Source organism: Hippoglossus stenolepis, chromosome 23 (genome assembly GCF_022539355.2).
Source record: "Hippoglossus stenolepis isolate QCI-W04-F060 chromosome 23, HSTE1.2, whole genome shotgun sequence".
Taxonomy (NCBI): Eukaryota; Metazoa; Chordata; class Actinopteri; order Pleuronectiformes; family Pleuronectidae; genus Hippoglossus; species Hippoglossus stenolepis.
This window is the reverse complement of record NC_061505.1, coordinates 3,211,346-3,228,848: the sequence shown is the minus strand read 5'-3', so window position 1 is coordinate 3,228,848 and position 17,503 is coordinate 3,211,346. Positions and strand designations below refer to the sequence as shown.

The 17,503-nt window shown below is 45.0% G+C and overlaps 1 protein-coding gene across 1 annotated transcript in view; it reads left to right on the top strand.

The window, feature by feature from the left end:
• trpc5a (transient receptor potential cation channel, subfamily C, member 5a) overlaps positions 1-17,503 on the top strand; it is a 67,089-nt gene that overhangs the window by 33,653 nt on the left and 15,933 nt on the right. The window contains exons 7-11 of the mRNA XM_047339003.1: positions 8-145; positions 563-769; positions 13,133-13,270; positions 14,779-14,977; positions 16,214-16,353. Coding sequence (XP_047194959.1) covers positions 8-145; positions 563-769; positions 13,133-13,270; positions 14,779-14,977; positions 16,214-16,353 — 822 coding nt within the window. The remainder of the gene's footprint in view (positions 1-7; positions 146-562; positions 770-13,132; positions 13,271-14,778; positions 14,978-16,213; positions 16,354-17,503) is intronic.

Genomic DNA, 17,503 nt, shown 5'->3' with positions numbered 1-17,503 from the left:
CCTGTAGGTTGACAGTCTTCGGCATTCACGGTCTCGACTCAACATCTACAAGGCTCTGGCCTCCCCCTCCCTCATCGCGTTGTCCAGTGAAGATCCCATCCTCACTGCCTTCAGACTGGGCTGGGAACTCAAAGAGCTCAGCAAGGTACAGAGGTGCAGGAGACTCAGGATTTCTGCCGGTTGTCAATTTCCTAAATATACAGATTTCCCTCAAATTAAATGAGACGCCCACTTTGTCCCAGCTGGTCGACTGCAGGAGGCTCCAGCGAATCTTCAGCCCTCCTCGATTCTCCAAACACCCAAGTGGACTTTACTGGAGGGATGTCTCATCCTAAACCTGATGGGCTGTTAAGTCCTCTGTGGATTTAACAGTCGTTTATACGCTACTGATTTTCCTCTAGGGCTTCCTTTACTGGTGCTATTATTAGGAACTGTGCACCACGGATTTACTGTGTACTTTTTGCTTTTAACCAGCAGTTCTCCAGAGCGGGAGAGAGGAGGCCATTGAACCATACAAATCTGAGGCTAAGAACTCTGACCTATCACATCTTCCCGCTCTCAGGTGGAGAATGAGTTTCGTCAGGAGTACGAGGAGCTCTCCCAGCAGTGCAAACGATTCGCCAAAGACCTCCTGGACCAGGCCAGGAGCTCGAGAGAACTTGAGACCATCCTGAACCACAGGGACAACGACCAGAGCGAGGAGCTAGACCCCAGACAGTGCCACGACCTGGCCAAACTCAAACTGGCCATCAAATATCACCAAAAAGAGGTAGGGACTCTCATGTTTCTTTAGAGAAGACCAGAAGTAAACAGTCATCCAGCTGAAACTACTGTGTTGTCTTTGGTAAATGAGAAAACTTACATTTTAAAGCAACTTGTTTGTTTGTGAGACCACGGCGATGTTGTGTTTGTGCAGGAAAGTGTTGCTGAAAACTGTGACTACAGCACATTTCAAACGTGTGCTTGTTTATATCATTTATGAATGTGCAGCTTCACTGGCGTCGAGGATGGTTATCGATGAGCCTGGTTGAAAACACGCTGGCGTGGAGTGAAATTGAGACAACAATCAAAAGCAATGTTAACAAGACCGTTGGCTACGTTTAGCACATTAGCTACATCACTGTTTGTGTTGGTTGGCATTTTAGATAACTGACTAGAACCTTCTGCCCGAGTTCTATCAGTTAACACAGACACACACGATCCTGCTCTACAACAAATCCTATTTGAGCAATTAGAGGGACTCGCTGTCCTCGTGGGACTTGTGACAGGAGAGTGAGAGCGAGAGGACGAACGCAAGAGGAACAGACGGAGTGAAAGCAGAGGGAGGGTGAGTGAAAGGGTAAGATATGAATAAGAAGGGAGGATGAACGGGACAGGAAGGAGAAGAGTGGAACTGAGTGAGACGAGTGTGAGCGGATACAAAAAGCAAGCAAACGTGAAAGAGAGATTTAATGGGACAGAAAGAAAGAAATGCAGAGATGGAGGGATGGAGGGAGCGCATGAGCGAGAAAGAGATGGCGATTTGATGGGATGGAGTTAGAGAAGTGAACAGAGTTAGAAAACCCTCAAGGCGATCTCCGTCTCTCGCCGTCCGTCCGCCTGTCTGTTCATTTGCTGTCTCCAGCTTTCAGAGACAGAGGGATACTGCCAGGCGAATGAAAGCGGGAGTGAAAGGGCAGAGCGGAGCGACGACGGCAGCCAGAGGTGGATATGCAGATGGATTGGGGGAGACATAAGTGCCGGGAGTTGAAGTGGTTTCAGTCTCTCGAGTACGAGAGGTGACGGCGGTAAAGATCTGAGGAGAGTCGATAGGTGGAGGAAGTGCCAGACGGAGCGGTGACATGTTTTCCTCACGGGTCAAAAATTCTAAGAATTTGCAGCAAGTTTGTTTTTTTGCTGGGTGCGATTTTTAAAAACATGTCATCCTCATCACACTCCTGAGTTCACTCGTTATTCTCAAACAGCCGTTTAGGAAACTTTTTTAATACATTTAAATCAAAAACATTTGGTTCTTGAACCTTGAATCGAGGAATATAAACATATTTGTATCTTTTTTTTAAATTTTAAATATAAGAATGTTAAAAACAGCCATTTAATGTATGTTGTGTACAATGTTATGTTATGATGTGTTGGTTAAAAACTTTGAAAAAGAAATGCATCTTAAAGACGGGGGAAGGAAGGTCAGAAAGAGGAGGATGAATGGAGCAGTGTTGTCTGGAGGGACTTTGAGGTCAACGGGATGAGAGCTGCTTACTTGCCCTTGTGTAGCAGTGACAGCGCTGATGATTAAATACGCACGAGGAGATGACTGTACACATTAGCATATAAATTGACTTTATATTTTAACTTTGTGCTAAAAGCTTCAGATAAATCGTTCATTTTGCAGCTTAAACACTTTTGTCTTATTGACCAGGACATTTTCTGATAACGCTCACATGTGGTGAACAGGGAACGATGTTTAGGTCCATTGTATTTATCTGTTTGTGTGTGTGTGTGTGTTTGTATATATTATGTACACAAACACTGTATAGTACAGCCTGATAAATATGGATTATGGAGTAAAACATTTCCAATACCGATATATCAGCCAATATATACACATATAAAATTGGCGATGGTTCCTGAGATGTCTTCACCAGCAAATATCAGGCTTTGTTGCTTAAATGTCAAAATAATTTATTACAGCCTCTTTCAATGTGGCTTGAGCTGCAGGTTTTCCTGTGAGTCTCCTATCATATATTTCCGGGTTGTCGTCTGTACAGTTGTACCTCGTAAAGATTTTCTTGGCTGAAAATTTCGCAGAAACAGGATTTTTTTTATAGTTTCCATCTCTTCCTTGATCCAAATAAACTCCTGGGATCGTTTTATTATTATTATTCCACGGCTCGGTCACAAGTTCAAGTATTCCTCACTGTACCGCGCCGCAGATCGTAAAACACTAATTAAATATCCGTCACGCTTCCTCGCCATATGACTCATGGATACTCGGAGGAACCCGCACAACTGTCTGGCTTCTCTGGCGTCTGCCGGCACTGGAGACGGCTGCCATCCACTACACCTTGCTGGGAGGTATAATTGGCTGCAGCTCCGGCAGAGTAGTCCTTTGAGCGTGACTCGCTCGGAAAGTAGAAAGTCTGCGGTTTTCACAACATCCCGCGGTGCTGTGAAGACGGCGGAGGAACGAGACGTGTTCGCAAATGTAGAGCGAGCAGAGGGGGGGGGGAAGTGGGAGAGGAAATAAGGGGTTGCAACGAGATGTGAGGAGCGAGAAGCAGCTGAGAAGGAAGCAGGGAGGAAGAGAGAGATCTGCTGGCGGTTAATAAGACACTTTCAGATGGTTGAGGGGCGAGATATAAAGACAGGAGAGGGCAGGGAGGGTGAGCTAGAGAGGGAGAGATGAAGGGATGAAGAGGAAGAGAGGTATAATAGAAGATATGGACAGAACGACTCTAAGTATCGACTGCAGAGAGACTCCATGTTCTTACGCTGTAATGTGGAATTTACATTTTTCATGTTGCATCGCTAATGTTCTGGTACAAGAGCTCTGAATTCATCTTGATATAAAGCATCGCAGCAACTTGTACCTTTTACTTTGAAGACTAATTGACAAACAGGAAGTGATTCTGTTGCCATGACGGAGATCAGCTCCCCTGAATGTCTCAGTCCGATAAACGTATAATTAAAAGGATCTGGCTTTGTCGTCCGAGTCTCGTTTTGAATTTCTGGAGCTGCTGGTGTTTTGAACGTTGGCCACAGAATCGGCGACAGTGAAGACGGAGGACGTGCACGTGGTTAGAAGGAGGACGCAGACAGGAACACACGGGCCCCTGGACGCCATGACAACAACAGATGCTGGGAAACAAACAGATGTCACATTAGCCTCTCCAGACACCTTTAGTGTGTGTGTGTGTGTGTGTGTGTGTGTGTGTGTGTGTGTGTGTGTGTGTGTGTGTGTGTGTGCGTCTCAGGAGACCCTTGATGAACACTTACACAAGCCTTCCACAAACTGCAAACCTCTCTCCCTCACCTCTCTCGCTCTGTCACATCCTCTCCCTTCACTCTCTCTCTCCCTCCTCCCCATCTCTCCATCACTTAATATCACAGCCTCCTCGCCCTTTGTTGTTTTCCTTCTCGCCACATTAATTCTCAATGTCTCTCTCTCTCTCTCTCTCTCTCTCTGTCTCACTCTCTCACTCGTCTTCTTTCTTGGTTTTCCTCTTTCGCTCGTTCTGTTTGTTTCTGGACGACCTCTCAGCTCCTCTCCTTTGTCATTGATTTGTCGTCTGGATGTGTGTTCCTTTTTTATGTTTGTTTTGCCGTGTGTGTTCTGTATGATGGAGGTCGAGGTGTCACACACACACACACACACACACACACACACACACACACACACACACACACACACACACACACACACACACACACATTAGATAATACTTTGGGTGTGTGGTGAAGAGTGTGTCGTCCTCGTCTCCAGTGAGATCAGTGCAAATTACATCTCAGATACACTCTCCATGTTTCTGTGGGATCAATACACACTACCTGTCACACACACACATGCACACACATGCACACACATGCACACACACACACACACAGTCCAGCTCAGCATTCCACATGCTCCTTCATCACCTCCTCGTTCTTCTCTTCCCTCTCTCCATCTTTTCTTTTTAACCTTCTTTCTCCGTCTCCTGGGAAATCTGTTCATCCATTCAGCTTGTCCTTCTTCCTCTCGACCCTCCATCTTCTCATCACTTCCACTCCTCCTCTTCCTCCTCCCCCTCTTTTCTTCTTGTCCTCCCCATTCCCCTCTCCTCTTTTCCGCTCCCCTGTTATCTTGTCTCCTCATGTCTCATCACTTCATCCTCTCGTTGTTCTTTCCTCTTCCTCCTCTCCTCTAATCTTTTCTCTTTTGTCCTCTTCTGTGTTCTCGTCTCATCTTCTCTCGTTTGTTTCTCTCCTTCCTTGCCTCCTCTTTTCCTCTCCTTTCCTTCTTTCCTCTCTCTTTTTAACTTCTCCTCTCATTTCCTCTCTACTCCTCCTTCTGTCATTCTGCTCCTCTCTAGTTTCCTTTCCTCTTTTCTCCTCTTGTTTCCCTCCCCTCTTTTTCTTGTCTTCTTTTCTCGTTTCCTCTCTCTCTCCTCCTTCTTTCCTTTCCTCTTTCGGAATCTCTCCTTCTATCTTTTTCTTTCCTTGTCTCAGCTCCTTCCCTGTTTCCTCTCCCTCCCCCTCCTTCCTTTCCTCTCATCTTGTTTCCCTCCCCTCTTTTTCTTGTCTTCTTTTCTCGTTTCCTCTCTCTCTCCTCCTTCTTTCCTTTCCTCTTTCGGAATCTCTCCTTCTATCTTTTTCTTTCCTTGTCTCAGCTCCTTCCCTGTTTCCTCTCCCTCCCCCTCCTTCCTTTCCTCTCATCTTGTTTTCTCTCATCTTTTTCCTGTCCTGTTCTCAAATTTTTCTCCTCCTCTCTCTCCTCTCTCCTCTCTCCTCTCTCCTCTCCTCTCTCTCCTCTCCTCCCTGTCGATGTTTCATGGTTATCGATCCGACCATCAGCCTTTCCTGTGATAAACTGAATAGAAAGAGATGAAGCGAGAGAATAGGGGGACGGAGGAGGGGAGATAAAAGTGTGAGGAGTTACATAACACCGAGGTAACGTCAGGTTACGACTCAGTGGTTCTGACTTGAACACACACACACACACACACACACACACACACACACACACACACACACACACACACACACACACACACACACACACACACACACACACACACACGCCTCGGGTTACCCATCATGCCCGGGGCCTTTAAACCCTAAATAAACTCTCTGATTGGCTGTTTGACACACAGGAAGTAATGAACTGCGTGTAGCGCCCTGTCACAGAGGTAGTTCTCATGAATATATATAACTTAGAAATGAGTGAGCGCGTGTCGAAGGAGAGAAGCGGGAGAGGAACGAGTAAAGATGTGAGGAGGAGAGGAAATACAAACGACAGAATGAGGAGCGACAGAAGTTGGTGAAAATAAAATGTGAAATTATACAAATAGAGAAGATTATATGAGACTGTGATGTTTCACTCATCTAACCAAGTTATTTGTGCCAGACCCCTGTTATCTAGTTTTATTTATTTACCATGACATCACAGATCATATACTCTACAAATTAATTTAAACTTTATTTATTCAGCACTTTTGAAAACATGGTTGAAAGAGGATTCAAACTTTTTAGGACTGAGGGAAATAAGATCAGGGGTTAAAAAGATACAGAAATAAAACGTTTAAAATGCTGCATTAAAAAAAAATCACAAATAATGTAATAATAAAACAGACAAGGTAATACAATAGGTAATGGTTAGTTTTTAAAAAGGTGATTTAAAAGATTATATATAATAGTCATTTTATTCTTATTCATGAAATATAATTGGAAACACTTTTCTGTGACTCTCAACCCATGGACACGGTGAATAGAGTCGTGCTTTGTATTTGTTTGACGTCCAGTAAAACTAAAAACAGGCTCCTCTTCTGCTGCTCAGAGGAAAAACACTTTATTACCTTTTTTATTATGTTTCCACTCGTGTCTGTTTGAGTGTTTTATTTGTTTATTTGTCACCAGAATCGCACAAAAACGACCCGACTGAACTCGGTGGGACAAGAAGCTTTTTATCGCTTTCCTCAACAACGTGAGAAATTTCACTTTTGCGAAGTTATTTGCTCTCGTGAGCGTCGTTCTAGTTCACAGACGATGTCGTACGTCCGGCGTCCTGCTGCTCTACAGGCTCCGCCCCCTCGCCTCGACGCTCCACACATTTTCCTGCTGTTGTGAACGAGTCCGACCCTAAAACAATCTCCTGCCGCCTCTTCACATGTGGAAGATTATATTTACGGATCCGTTAGCACCGCTTCAGGCACTTTAATAATTAAAGCTGCCTTTAAAATGGGAATTCTGTCAACATGGATCATTAGTGTTTATTAGAGCTGAGACGAAAAAGAGCAGCGACAAGATAAACACACACACACACACACACACACACACACACACACACACACACACACACACTGGCTCTAAGTGAAGTTTTATTGAGTGAAACTGAAAACTCCGGAGGGAATCCGCTGCCCTGCTTTTTAAGTCTCTGCACACAAACACACACATGCTGCAGTAACATCGCCCGGGGGTCTGATGGTGTAACGATCAGCTGTATCAAAACCTGGGACAACCCCCCCCCCCCCAGAGAGAGACAGAGACGGAGAGAGGTCAGGAATCATGAATCCTTCCATCCATCATTCATCTCTACTTGCTTATCCTCTGAGGGCCGTGGGGGGCTGGAGCCAACCCCAGCTGGATGTTGGATGAGAGGCGGGATAGAGCCCGGACAGGCCGTCTGTCCGTCACAGAGACAAACAACCACTCACACCTACTGGTTTTACACGAGGAGAACATTTCAAACCCATAACCTTGTTGCTTCACTACTGCGCCACCTGCATCCGGACATATTAAAGCAGTATCGTGTAAATGTCACAAAACCCGAGGCTCGGATTAGAGCTGTCCATTAAGTTTATACCGTCCACGCAGACAGAGTCAGATCTTATAGTCACAGCTGCAGTTGTACGTACATTCAATGCAGTTCACTCACATGCGAGAACTTATCTTTCAATCTGCGCATCTCTGGATTGAAATTTACTCATTTCTTACACTAAATGGTGACGGCTACTATTGTGCATCATTTGTAGTGGAGGAAATACAAAGATACCTGTAATGTCCTTAAATCACATACACAATATTTATTCCCTCATGTTTTAAAGGTTAAACGTTCAGTAAATATATTTTCTTTGTTAGAAGTGCAAACGTTAAAGTAAAGAACACAGCGCTCTCCACTTTCCTTGCTGTTGTGTTTATTTCTGTTCTTCAGGAAGTGCGTTTTTTCTTTGTTGCGGCCAAGTTGCTGGAGAGTCGGCTGAGCGTTTCGATTGGACGCATCAGATGCTGAAACCCGTAGGAGAGAGAGAGAGAGAGAGAGAGAGCAGGAGGGATGAAAGAGGGTTGACGCGATAAAGACAGACGGGTGGTTATGAGCTGACATGGCAGGTGGAGCGAACACATGAAGGAAAGGAAACCAGAACGAGGTGCAGAGGTGGAACAGAGGAAACCAGAACAGAAATAGAGTGAGCGAAAGAACGAGTGAGTCACATGCAGCGGGGAGGAGGACGGCATCGTTCTGTTTGCGCCGGTTTTTATTTCATGTCGAGCAAAGTCAAGATGGAGAGAGAGACAGGGAATGAAAATTAACTAGAGAGAAGTGGAGTGGAGGTTGATTTTGAAGTTTAAGGGCGAAGCGAAAAAACAAGAAAGTGAAAGGGAAAAGTGGAGGAGGAGGAAGAGAGGAACCGGTTTTAAAGGGACACACAATTTGTGCGACATTTTGATAAATGACAGCAATCAGCGGGATATGAGAGGGAGAAAGAGAATGATATTAAAAGCGTGGGAGAAGATGGAGTTGTTTTGAGGAGCAGGGGGAAGGACGACATGAACTGACCCTTTAACTTCCCTCTGATTGACGAGTGTGACTCTGCATCTTTTTTACCTTTTTTAGTTTCGGTCTTTTACCTCAAACCTATTTTTACCCCACACAAGCCTTTTTTTTATTTCTTTATCCCCCGTCATCGTCTCCTCGTCGGTTTCCCTGCTCTCCTCCCTCCTCCTGACCTTGTCCTCGGCTTCCTCTCGGTCCCGCAGCCCGTAAAAGTGACATAAACAACATCACACTGACATTTATGGCTCGTTATTCACCTCCGGCTCCTCCTCTCCATCCTCCCTCAGTCCATCTCCTCAGCCGCAGATTGAAGGCCACGTCTGGACCGAAAAAGACTTCTCGTTATCGACGCCTAACCTCCGTTTAACCTACGATATAAACCCCTTGAAACTTTAATGTGTGTGCGTGAGAGAATGGGCTGTGTGTGTGTGTGTGTGTGTGTGTGTGTGTGTGTGTGTGTGTGTGTGTGTGTGTGTGTGTGTCTTTCTACACGCTGTGTGTTTCTGTTTGTGCGTTTGAATCATTTAAAGGTCTTTTTTTGTTGCTGTTGCGCCTGTGATACCTGCAGTCCGGCTGAATTATACATTACCACTCCACTAAATTATACATGTGGAGTGGTGTGTGTGTGTGTGTGTGTGTGTGTGTGTGTGTGTGTGTGTGTGTGTGTGTGTGTGTGTGTGTTTGTATACTCAAGTGTGTGAGCATATTTGTGTGTGTGTGCGGTTCAATAATCTGCCGCAGCAGCTGACTAATATATTGACCTTTATTCATGTTTTACTCACCGCGTCAAATGAATTATTGCTTTAATTAATCTATCAACATGTGTCCTCAATTAGAGGGTTACACACGCACGCACACACGCACGCACACAAACACAAACACACAAACGTTGTTATTCGTCTGATTAGTCAAACCTTATACGTAGAGGAGTCAATTTTTAAATACTTCTCCTGACCTGAACCATAGGCTGTAAATAGAGATGCACGGCATGACAGGCCCCAGAAGTGTGATGATCGCCCCCTGGTGGCTGGCTGCAGTATAGGTCATAACCCCTCCCTCCTCCATGTTAGCAGATGGTACATGGACCAAGAAGAAGACACAAAAAGAGACGTTTCAAACTCAATACTGCAGCATACAACTACATTTAAGAAGATAATGTTCCTGTGTGTTTGTGGAACGTGTTTGGAGAAGCTCCTCTCAATGTTTAAACGCGAAAGACAGACGGAAGCCTGACGAGTCGAGGCAGAGCAGCGACTCAAATACAGTCTATGATAAACACACCGAAAAGACAGAGCAAAGCTTTTGATCCAAGATCCACAAAATACTGTCATATTTGTGGAAATGGAGATTTTCAAACTGCGTCTGTGGGACGGAATGAAAGACGTTGAGGTTTCCTCCTCCTCCCAGCCTCGCTGTGTGTGCGTTGGAACCTGTGGAGTCTCTGAACACGCCGCTGCGCACCTGAAACCTGCTGCTGCAGCGGAAATGCAAATGTAATGTAAGAGAGCGCGTTCACGTGGCGGCTCCGCAGGCTGCTGCTCCATTCAGGAGGTGAACATGAGTCACCGCACGTCCACCGAGCCTCTGCACAAAGACTCTAATAACAGCCTAATATCCTGGTCTGTGTCGGGAGACGGGATCGTCTGTCGGCTGCGTTAATTAGTGATTCAAGATACTTTTAATGTCTCCACGCCCAGAGGCATCCTGGCTTCAGGGCGGCCATCGCTCCGTCCGTCAATAAATCAAGAACACCTTGAGGGAATTTCTTCAAATTTGGTAGAAACATTCACTTGTACTCAAGGATGAACTGATTCGATTTCGGTGGTTCGGGTGTAATTACATCAAGAATGATTTGATCTTTACAAGGAGAGCGTCCTTTAAAAAGTGGCACAAATGTCCACTTCGACTGTTCAGATTGATTAGATTAAGATGGTTAAAGATTAAAAGTCTCACAAAAACCTCTTGAACATGTTATCTCAAGTCTGCCTTTAGGGAATTTGCCACTTGGACTCAAAGATGAACTGATTACATTTCAGAGGTCAAAGGTCACGGTGAATTCAATATTGTGAAGGCAACATGTCAGGAACGCCTGCAGGGACTGAAACGACAGTAAATCTAGATTCTGGGTTTGTCCTTATCGCCTGAAGTTGTACAGCAGCGTGTGGTTAAAGTTATGAGCAGCACTTATTTAACGTGAGCGAGCAAATCTCTTCCCGTCATCTTGTCTCTGATTCACTGCTGTGTTTAGTGACGATTTACGTCTTTATTGACCGTTTATAGTGAAGCTGTGTTTCTCACTTAGAAACTGTCGGAGCCTGGTCCAGAGGCGTCACCAAGATGGCCGCTGAGTGGCGAGAGTCGCCTGTTAGGATTTTTGTCACAGTGACATTATAAAACGTTTTCTTCGAAGTATCCGAGAGACCTTGTGTCCCTCGATTTGTCCCCCGTCTCGTTGCAGTAACGTTCAGACAGGAGGATGACATCACTCGTCACAGAGGTCAGCTGACCTTGCTCACCGCCCACTCCCGTCCTCATTCACGTAACACAGAGGCCCGTTCGACTGCCTGGATACAAACCATATATTAATCCTGCTGCTCCGCTGACCACTGGCGATGAAACGCCTCCACCCACCAGCTGCAGCTTCCACTGCGCGTTACACAACTCCAGCTGATTCATGGGTTGTAGATTAAAATGGTCACTTTGATGAAACCTGTGCAAAGATGTTGCACAATGTTCCAAATGAAGACATAAAAAAAAAAACCTCTGTTCCCTCCGGTGGTTTGGTTTTCATCTTCTCCGTTCTCATCTGGGTCTCTGATTGGTCGGGGCGACGAACCTGGACCGGGACGTTTCACCGCCTGGGAAGGAGAGCGAGGAAGCAGGTCGCTGGAGTTTAGTGGAACCCAGAGATCGAATCGCTCATTAGCATACTGCTGCCATAGCAACAAGAAACCAAACTGGAGCTGGGCGAGGGATTGAGAGAGATGGAGGAAAGGAAGGCAGGAAAAGACAGGAGCAGTGGAAAGGGAGAGTAGTGGACGACTAAAGGAAGAGGATGTGATGAAGGAGGAGGAAAATTACTAGAGCATATAGGGAAGGAAAGAAGGAAGAGTTGAGGAGTAATAGGAAAGAAGGAAGAAAGGAGGAGGTAGAGGCAAAAAAACGAAACGAAATGAGATGGTTCAGGTCTGAAGTACAGAAGAAAAGAAGAGGGGATGAGATGAAACATGGAATTAGAGAAGAGAAGGAGGAGTGGAAGAGGAAGTGGTGATGCATCTTCCATCTTTTTTTTACCGTCAATTTTTTTGTGGCAATCTTTTTGGAGAAAATAAAAATGTGATCATCTGTTAACGATTAGCGTGAGATGCTCGATTCTCTGCAACAATTAGAAAATTAGTGCTAGATTAGCCTGAGGTTAGCCTGAGTCTGCTAGCATGTGACGTCATGATCAAACTGCTCGAGCTCGTGTACCGTGGGGCCTTGTTGCCGTGGCGCCAAATGACGGCTTCGGTGCAAGATGGCAGCGTTTGTATCCAGGATATTTTGGCTTCATTTCTGGATAGTTGGCGTAGGTGGACACGCGTCGTCCGTCTTTATTTACAGTCTGTGGTTAACATCCTCTGAACCAGGTGCAGGAGCGTGAACCTGCTCCAGACGGATGGGTATTTTCTTTCTTCTCTTTATTGAAGAGCTTGGTCTTTTAGTTTGAGAGCGGGAGAAATGACCCTTAAGAATCCACGCTCGTGTTCAGACCATGTGACGCCTCAGAATCAGCTCCTGTCCGACTGAAACCAGCCAGGATCAATTACTTATGTATGAAATCAGCCCACGCTCCTGGTGAAATCTGGAAACCTGTCGCCGCCGCTGCCACCAAATGTTCAGACTCCCAGAGTGATTGACAGGTGGAGTCGCCGTCCCGAGGAGTTTCTGGCAGTTTGCCTCTTTAAGCTTTTAGCTAAATGTTTGGTTGATGACGGCCGCGTGTCCTTGTGAAGGTGGGTGTGAAAAACTGAGCTGGTTGTTTACTCACCTCATTTATCATGATGAAAAATACACACACACACACACACACACACACACACACACACACACACACACACACACACACACACACACACACACACACACACACACACATACACACTGGTGATAGATAACCTATATTGTCTCTAAAGCCTTTTTACAGTATGAGATGTAAAGGAAGTAAGGGAATAAGGAAGGATGGGGGGGAAGGAAAGGAAAGAAACCTTGACCAGAGGGCAGGAGATTAAATGCTTCGTTAAATCGTAGAGAAAAGAAGAGGGATGGAGAATTTTAAACATAATGTTTATTTTTTTAAAGTCATATATTTACACAAAGTGATGAAGTTATGACATCTTATATCCAAAGGGTCAAAGGTCAACACTGTGACATCATTGTGTTTCTGGCTGTTACCCGATACCGATCATGTTTCCTGCAACTTGATTTGTTGTCGGAGATTTACGCAAAACAGCAGCAGCTTTAGACATGAAAACTTTATTTAATAATAAAGACGAGTGTTTACTGACTCTCTCTCTCTTCCTCTTCCTCTTCCTCCTCTTCTTCTTCTTCTTCTCCTTCTCTCGTCAGTTCGTGGCTCAGCCGAACTGTCAGCAGCTTCTGGCCACGCTGTGGTACGACGGCTTCCCGGGCTGGAGGAGACGACACTGGGTGGTCAAACTGGTCACGTGCTTCATCATCGGACTCCTGTTTCCCGTCTTCTCACTGGTGAGGGGGGGGGGAGAGTTCACATGAGAGCAAAAGGGCTACAGATGTAAATAAAAATAAAATATAATAAAATAAAATGATGAATATAATTTGGATTTAGATTCCAGGCCCTGAAAAAAACAGACGATGAACATAGGATTTTGAGAGACATTTAAAAGACGGACAAAAAAATAAGGAGTAAAGATTTTAAGAGTCAATAAGATGAAGGAAACACAAAAAGGAGGGAGGAAGGAAGCTCAAACTAAATTTGTTGCCAGGCAGCAATTAAGCCAAACTCTTTGTTTATTGGAGGAACTGTTGCTAGGAAACGACAACAGCACTCGACCTAAAAAACTAAGTGTGAGACCGAGGGAGTGAGGTTATTATTTAGGAGCAGAGACAATCATTTTTATGAAAACCCTGAAAAATAAAGAACACGTTCATGTTTGGCATCGGTTCACAACCGAGGAGTTACTGCTCACGTTTATTTATTCTCCTGCTCTCATCCTGATTGGTCCAAGAGGAACGACATTTATTTTACCTGCGCGTACGTCATCATATGTCCTCCATGACATCACAGGCTGAGGAAGGAGACGAATATCAAAATATGACTTTAAGAGAGGAAGGAAGGAAGGAAGGAATGGTGGAGGTGTTTGTGAAGGAGGAAGGGAACAAGGAGCCAAGGAAGGATAGAAGGAGTGTGTGTCTGTTTGTGTGTGTGTGTGTGTGAGAGTTTGCCAGCAGTGATGAGCACAACACGTAAACAGCACCACAACAACAACAACAACATGTGACAGATGAAGCGACGCGGTGACGACTGACTGAACATGAACATCTTCTCTACACTCGTCTATTTTCTCTTCCTGCTTCTCGGTGAAAGATCGTTAACGTGAAAGACGCTGTCACAGTTTTTCTTATGTAGACGTTATTATTCATTACAGGTTACATCATCTGACACGTCTGGGTGTGATATGATCCTCTTCTTCTTTGTTTTTCCTCTTTTGTTTAAGACGATGCTTCATCCTCCTTCATTATGTCTCATGCAGCTGCTTTTTAAAGGGAGGTTACTGCAGTTCATTCATGGAGGAATCAGTTCATCTTCATCGCTCTCTCATCTCCTGTCTCACTTTCCCCTTCCTCTCTTTCCACCACATCGGTGACCCCCAGTGGTCGGAGGTGTTATGTTTCCAGGTTGTCCGTTGTTTTGTGAACATGATATTTAAAGAACGCCTCGAGGGAATTTCTTCCAATTGGGTGCAAACGTTCAAGTAAACTCAAGGATGCAATGATTCGATTTTGGTGATCAAAAGTCAAAGGACGCTGTGACCTTCATCTTGTAAACACAATATTTTAGGAACATCTCCTAAGAATTCTTTCAAATTTGGAGCAAACATTCGCGGATGAATTGATTACAATTTGTTTGTGAACGGTTAAAGGTCAAGGTCAAGCCCCACAAAACCCTTTCTGATCTTGTGAACACACAGCATAAAGTAAATGTATGTCGACTCTCTTCTCCTCCTCCTCCTCAGATCTACCTGTTGGCGCCGAAGAGCGCCCTGGGAAACTTCATCAAGAAGCCCTTCATCAAATTCATCTGCCACACGGCGTCCTACCTGACCTTCCTCTTCCTCCTGCTGCTCGCCTCGCAGCACATCGCCCGCACCAACCTCCACATGCAGGGACCCCCACCCACCATCGTGGAGTGGATGATTCTCCCCTGGGTGCTGGGTATGTAGCTGTTCACGCTTCATCCATTCTGAGAAGACTTTCACTTGAGCTTAATTGTATATTTTCTGCTTCAGTTGCGAAGAAGTTTACTGAAAAAAAAAAAAGATAAACGAATCAGACTGCAGCTGCTGAAAACATCTGGATGTTTAGCCGAGCCTCATCTGTGACTTTGTTTATCCACAGTCATCCAGCTGTTCACTGTTGGGTCCAGGGGGAATGCAAAAGGTCAGGCTGAGCGCCCTCTGCTGGATCACGAGGCAAACTACCTCCGACGTCTTCACTATATATTTTGAATTCTCGTTTAAAAACCCAACATTGTTGAGTTTAAATGACGTAGCCGTGTATGAGAGCAGGTTAATCAGACAGGACGTGTATCTATGGTAACCAGCCTGAGCTCAATTTGATCAGCTCAAATGTTCCAATCCACATCTGAAGAAGAGTAAAGTGAAGTGGATGCAATTTGCACGGTGAAGAAAAGGTAGAAATAACCACTCAGGGAGATGGTGCAGGTCCAGACTGAGAATATGTTTCTTTCTTCACTTTCTTTTCTCGTATCAATGACTCATTGTCTCTTCTCTGCATCGAGAGCTACAAGAAAACGTAACATTTAAATGTTGTGAAGACAAAAATAGATTTGAAATTAATGTCTCTGTTGTTTCTGACCATCGAGAGGCCTTTACAGAGGAGTGTGTGTGTGTGTGTGTGTGTGTGTGTGTGTGTGTGTGTGTGTGTGTGTGTGTCAGTCAGTGTGTGTGTGTGTGTGTGTGGAGGAGGTGGTTGTGTGTGCGGGGGTGGAGTGGGTTTGAAAACCATTGATTACATCTCCATATTCTCTCACAGAGCTGACACCCGACATTTCCAAACTATAACCATCGTCACTTAGAAAAATACAAAACCATCTGTTCTCCTTCATCTTCATCTTCTCTTATCTTGTCTTCCTCCTTCTGACAGAAAGAAACAAGGGTTTTTTACTTGTTGGTTGTAATGTTGAGTTGATCTAAATCGTACTGATGAATCTAAAATCCGAACTGACTTTGTGTAGAATCAGTCGTACAGAACAAATATGTCGTCTCTCTTCCGCCTGAAGCTGCTGCCAAAACATTCAACCACAGTTTTGACACGGAGCAGAAGCCCAGCAAACACAAACCACTGATGGGTGACATTAGTGTACTCGTACATGCATGACTGTGTGTGTGTGTAAATAACCAGCAGTGTGTGTGTGTGTGTGTGTTTCAGGGTTCATCTGGGCAGAGATCAAGGAGATGTGGGACGGTGGATTCACAGAGTACATCCACGACTGGTGGAACCTGATGGACTTTGCCATGAACTCCCTGTACCTGGCCACGATATCCCTGAAGATAGTGGCCTACGTCAAGGTAAAGATCCGTCCGGCGGTCAAACTGAGCTGAGAGCTGAGCAGCAACATGCAAAGTTATTAGTTTTTTATTAATTATGTGCTTTGTGTGATCTTCAAACATCAGTTCCACTTTGATGCTCATGCTCATTTTCTCTTTCTGACAGAAACAGCTTTCAACTGTAATAACACTTAACTGCACACTGAGAACATCCACATCCAGATTTATCTGTTTATTAAGAACAAATCACACACACACACACACACACACACACACACACACACACACACACACACACACACACACACACACACACACACACACACACACACACACACACACACACACACACACACACACACACACACACACCAGACGGCTGGGCCATCTGCGGCAGCTGTGAGTCACTGACGGTGGCGGGTGGTCCTCCTACACAGGTCACATACACATACATATTTATGCACACATATTTACACATGCATACATATATTCACGTACATACACACTAACGATTTTATACACACACATATAAACGAACATGGACACACACACATTATGAAACATGCATGTGTCTTATTTTATTTTTTGTCTTTTATTTTCTTTATATATTTAGAAAAACTGTAAAGAGCTGAACGTGTGTGTGTGTGTGTGTGTGTGTGTGTGTGTGTGTGTGTGTGTGTGTGTGTGTGAGAGAGAAAGAGAGAGCGAGAGAGAGAGAGAGAGAGAGAGAGAGTCTGACTGACAGAGCGACTGCATCTGAGAGAAGGTGCAAGATTGTATAAATTAATGAGTGTGCATCTAACCCTGTTTCTGACTGCATGTGTGTGTGCGTGTGTGTGTGCGTGTGTGTGCGTGTGTGTGTGTGCGTGTGTGTGTGCGTGTGTGTGGCGTGTGTGTGTGCGTGTGTGTGCGTGTGATGCTAGTAGAGGCAGACTTAACAAGACAAGAAGTCCTGTGGAAGTCTAATGGCTGAATTTAGAATGAGGAGGACGCCTCGAGATGTGCCGGAAGATGGTGGGAACAGGATGGAGAGAGAGAGAGAGAGAGAGAGAGAGAGAGAGAGAGAGAGAGACAGTTAAAGTCAGACAGTCGTAGAGATTGACAGAGAAAACAGATGACAGATCTGTGTCTCAGCTCAGCTCTGCTAATCGTGAGATAACGCTGATATCAG